At 54.5% G+C, this 5,000-nt stretch overlaps 1 protein-coding gene across 3 annotated transcripts in view; it reads left to right on the forward strand.

Annotated features, from left to right (window-relative positions):
* The window catches only part of ecpas (Ecm29 proteasome adaptor and scaffold), a 176,247-nt gene that overhangs the window by 155,360 nt on the left and 15,887 nt on the right, over positions 1-5,000 (forward strand). For all 3 annotated transcript variants that reach the window (XM_064926747.1, XM_064926748.1, XM_064926750.1), the window contains 5 exons: positions 1-16; positions 1,731-1,778; positions 2,853-2,971; positions 3,812-3,962; positions 4,971-5,000. The exon at positions 1-16 is cut by the window's left edge and continues 170 nt beyond it; the exon at positions 4,971-5,000 is cut by the window's right edge and continues 126 nt beyond it. In XM_064926747.1, coding sequence (XP_064782819.1) covers positions 1-16; positions 1,731-1,778; positions 2,853-2,971; positions 3,812-3,962; positions 4,971-5,000 — 364 coding nt within the window. The remainder of the gene's footprint in view (positions 17-1,730; positions 1,779-2,852; positions 2,972-3,811; positions 3,963-4,970) is intronic.

Below are 5,000 nucleotides of genomic sequence, written 5' to 3' on the forward strand. Positions count from 1 at the left end.
TCTGGACGACATCAAGGTGCTCACACACACACACACACATTGGGGGGGGGGTTATTATAGCTGGGGGGTGTCAGATGGGTTATTTTAGCTGGGGGGCGTCAGATGGGTTATTATAGCTGGGGGCGTCAGATGGGTTATTATAGCTGGGGGCGTCAGATGGGTTATTATAGCTGGGGGCGTCAGATGGGTTATTATAGCTGGGGGCGTCAGATGGGTTATTATAGCTGAGGGGGCGTCAGATGGGTTATTATAGCTGGGGGGGGCGTCAGATGGGTTATTATAGCTGGGGGGGGCGTCAGATGGGTTATTATAGCTGGGGGGGGCGTCAGATGGGTTATTATAGCTGGGGGGCGTCAGATGGGTTATTATAGCTGGGGGGCGTCAGATGGGTTATTATAGCTGGGGGGCGTCAGATGGGTTATTATAGCTGGGGGGCGTCAGATGGGTTATTATAGCTGGGGGGGGCGTCAGATGGGTTATTATAGCTGGGGGGCGTCAGATGGTTTATTATAGCTGGGGGGTCAGATGGTTTATTATAGCTGGGGGGGGTCAGATGGGTTATTATAGCTGGGGGGTCAGATGGGTTATTATAGCTGGGGGGTCAGATGGGTTATTATAGCTGGGGGGTCAGATGGGTTATTATAGCTGGGGGGTCAGATGGGTTATTATAGCTGGGGGGTCAGATGGGTTATTATAGCTGGGGGGTCAGATGGGTTATTATAGCTGGGGGGTCAGATGGGTTATTATAGCTGGGGGGTCAGATGGGTTATTATAGCTGGGGGGTCAGATGGGTTATTATAGCTGGGGGGGTCAGATGGGTTATTATAGCTGGGGGGGTCAGATGGGTTATTATAGCTGGGGGGGGTCAGATGGGTTATTATAGCTGGGGGGTCAGATGGGTTATTATAGCTGGGGGGGGTCAGATGGGTTATTATAGCTGGGGGGGGTCAGATGGGTTATTATAGCTGGGGGGGTCAGATGGGTTATTATAGCTGGGGGGGGGGGTGTCAGACGGGTTATTATAGCTGGGGGGGGGGTCAGACCGGTTATTATAGCTGGGGGGTGTCAGATGGGATATTATAGCTGGGGGGGTGTCAGACGGGTTATTATAGCTGGGGGGGTGTCAGACGGGTTATTATAGCTGGGGGGTGTCAGACGGGTTATTATAGCTGGGGGGTGTCAGACGGGTTATTATAGCTGGGGGGGGTCAGACGGGTTATTATAGCTGGGGGGGGGTCAGACGGGTTATTATAGCTGGGGGGGGTCAGACGGGTTATTATAGCTGGGGGGGGTCAGACGGGTTATTATAGCTGGGGGGGGGGGTCAGACGGGTTATTATAGCTGGGGGGGTCAGATGGGTTATTATAGCTGGGGGGTCAGATGGGTTATTATAGCTGGGGGGTCAGATGGGTTATTATAGCTGAGGGGGGTCAGATGGGTTATTATAGCTGGGGGGGGGTCAGATGGGTTATTATAGCTGGGGGGGGGTCAGATGGGTTATTATAGCTGGGGGGGGTCAGATGGGTTATTATAGCTGGGGGGGTCAGATGGGTTATTATAGCTGGGGGGGGGTCAGATGGGTTATTATAGCTGGGGGGGGGGTCAGATGGGTTATTATAGCTGGGGGCGGTCAGATGGGTTGTTATAGCTGGGGGGGGTCAGATGGGTTATTATAGCTGGGGGGGTAGTGTATGTGTGGTTGAGGTGCTGACCTGTGTATTGTCTGGCAGGAGTCTGTCAGGAAGGCTGCTGATATAACCCTCAAAACACTGAGCAAGGTAAGGATGCTTTCCTGAGTGTGACATCTCCAGGTGTGTGTGTGACATCTCCAGGTGTGTGTGTGACATCTCCTGGTGTGTGTGTGACATCTCCAGGTGTGTGTGTGTGACATCTACAGGTGTGTGTGTGACAGACGTCTCCAGGTGTGTGTGTGTGACAGACGTCTCCAGGTGTGTGTGTGTGTGACAGACGTCTCCAGGTGTGTGTGTGTGTGTGTGTGTGTGACAGACGTCTCCAGGTGTGTGTGTGTGTGTGTGTGACAGACGTCTCCAGGTGTGTGTGTGTGACAGACGTCTCCAGGTGTGTGTGTGTGACAGACGTCTCCAGGTGTGTGTGTGTGACAGACGTCTCCAGGTGTGTGTGTGTGACAGACGTCTCCAGGTGTGTGTGTGTGACAGACGTCTCCAGGTGTGTGTGTGTGACAGACGTCTCCAGGTGTGTGTGTGTGACAGACGTCTCCAGGTGTGTGTGTGTGTGTGTGTGTGACAGACGTCTCCAGGTGTGTGTGTGTGTGTGTGTGACAGACGTCTCCAGGTGTGTGTGTGTGTGTGACGTCTCCAGGTGTGTGTGTGTGTGTGTGTGACGTCTCCAGGTGTGTGTGTGTGTGTGTGTGACGTCTCCAGGTGTGTGTGTGTGTGTGTGTGTGTGTGTGTGTGACGTCTCCAGGTGTGTGTGTGTGTGTGTGTGTGACGTTTCCAGGTGTGTGACATCTCCAGGTGTGTGTGTGTGACATCTCCAGGTGTGTGTGTGTGTGTGACATCTCCAGGTGTGTGTGTGTGTGTGTGACATCTCCAGGTGTGTGTGTGTGTGACATCTACAGGTGTGTGTGTGACATCTCCAGGAGTGTGTGTGTGACGTCTCCAGGTGTGTGTGTGTGATATTAATCTCTCTCTGTCTCCAGGTGTGTGTGTGTGTGTGACATCTCTCTCTGTCTCCAGGTGTGTGTGACATCTCTCTCTGTCTCCAGGTGTGTGTGTGTGTGTGTGTGTGTGTGTGTGTGTGTGTGTGTGTGTGTGTGTGTGTGACATCTCTCTCTGTCTCCAGGTGTGTGTGACATCTCTCTCTGTCTCCAGGTGTGCACTAGGATGTGTGAGTCGTCAGGTTTAGCAGCCCAGAGGACTGTAGCTGTTCTGTTACCAACCCTCCTGGATAAAGGCATCGTCAGCAACGTGCCTGAGGTCCGCTCTCTCAGGTACGCCTCCACATGTGTGTTCATTGGTCTCTGTCGGTCGCTCTGTCGGTCGCTCTGTCGGTCGCTCTGTCGGTCGCTCTGTCGGTCGCTCTGTCGGTCGCTCTGTCGGTCGCTCTGTCGGTCGCTCTGTCGGTCGCTCTGTCGGTCGCTCTGTCGGTCGCTCTCTCGGTCGCTCTGTCGGTCGCTCTGTCGGTCGCTCTGTCGGTCGCTCTCTCGCTCTGTCGGTCTCTCTCTCGCTCTGTCGGTCTCTCTCTCGCTCTGTCGGTCTCTCTCTCGCTCTGTCGGTCTCTCTCTCGCTCTGTCGGTCTCTCTCTCGCTCTGTCGGTCTCTCTCTCGCTCTGTCGGTCTCTCTCTCGCTCTGTCGGTCTCTCTCTCGCTCTGTCGGTCTCTCGCTCGCTCTGTCGGTCTCTCGCTCGCTCTGTCGGGCTCTGTCGGTCTCTCGCTCTGTCGGGCTCTGTCGGTCTCTCGCTCTGTCGGGCTCTCGCTCTGTCGGTCTCTCTCTCGCTCTCTGTCGGTCTCTCTCTCGCTCTCTGTCGGTCTCTCTCTCGCTCTCTGTCGGTCTCTCTCTCGCTCTGTCGGGCTCTGTCGGTCTCTCGCTCTGTCGGTCTCTCTCGCTCTGTCGGTCTCTCTCGCTCTCTGTCGGTCGCTCGCTCGCTCTGTCGGTCTCTCTCTCTCTCTCTCTCGCTATGTCGGTCTCTTTCGCTATGTCGGTCTCTTTCGCTCTGTCGGTCTCTTTCGCTATGTCGGTCTCTTTCGCTCTGTCGGTCTCTATATGAATGAAATGTAAAACTTTTAGAGACGTTGTTGGCCGTAGCAGTTAAGCAGCCCTCCTCCTTCCAGTATCCAGACCCTGGTGAAGGTGTCTAAGACAGCTGGTAATAGGTTGAAGCCCCACGCCCCTCGTCTGATCCCAGCACTCCTGGAGGCTCTCAGTGTCCTGGAGCCACAGGTCCTCAACTACCTCAGCCTCCGAGCCACGGAGCAGGAGAAGGTAACGTACACACAGAGAGAACACACCTACCGAACCTCAGCCTCCGAGCCACGGAGCAGGAGAAGGTAACGTACACACAGAGAGAACACACCTACTGAACCTCAGCCTCCGAGCCACGGAGCAGGAGAAGGTAACGTACACACAGAGAGAACACACCTACTGAACCTCAGCCTCCGAGCCACGGAGCAGGAGAAGGTAACGTACACACAGAGAGAACACACCTACCGAACCTCAGCCTCCGAGCCACGGAGCAGGAGAAGGTAACGTACACACAGACTATAACTGCCGTTTCTCCAGAGGTGTGATTATCGGCAGTAATTGACGTAACCTCTCTCTCTCTTTCTCTCTCTCTGTCTCTCCCTCTCTCTGTCTCTCCCTCTCTCTCTGTCTCCCTCTCTCTCTGTCTCCCTCTCTCTTTGTCTCCCTCTCTCTTTGTCTCCCTCTCTCTTTGTCTCCCTCTCTCTTTGTCTCCCTCTCTCTTTGTCTGTCTGTCTCTCTCTTTGTCTGTCTGTCTCTGTCTGTCTCCCTCTCTCTCTGTCTCCCCCTCTCCCTCTCTGTCTCTCTCTCTGTCTCTCTCTCTGTCTCCCTCTCTGTCTCCCTCTCTCTCTCTCTCTCTCTCTCTCTCTGTCTCTCTCTCTCTCTCTCTCTCTCTCTCTCTCCCTCTCTCTCTCTCCCTCTCTCTCTGTGTCTCCCTCCCTCTCTCTCTCTGTGTCTCCCTCTCTCTCTCTCTCTCTCTGTCTCTCTCTCTCTCTGTCTCTCCCTCTCTCTGTCTCTCTCTCTCTCTGTCTCTCTCTCTGTCTCCCTCTCTGTCTCCCTCTCTCTCTCTCTCTCTCTCTGTCTCTCTCTCTCTCTCTCTCTCTCTCTCTCTCTCTCTCCCTCTCTCTCTCTCCCTCTCTCTCTGTGTCTCCCTCCCTCTCTCTCTCTGTGTCTCCCTCTCTCTCTCTCTGTCTCTCCCTCTCTCTGTCTCTCCCTCTCTCTCTGTCTCTCTCTGTCTGTCTGTTTCTCCAGAGTGCCATGGATGCTGCCAGACTCAGTGCT

Source organism: Oncorhynchus masou, chromosome 20, assembly GCF_036934945.1.
Source record: "Oncorhynchus masou masou isolate Uvic2021 chromosome 20, UVic_Omas_1.1, whole genome shotgun sequence".
In the NCBI taxonomy this organism is placed as follows: domain Eukaryota; kingdom Metazoa; phylum Chordata; class Actinopteri; order Salmoniformes; family Salmonidae; genus Oncorhynchus; species Oncorhynchus masou.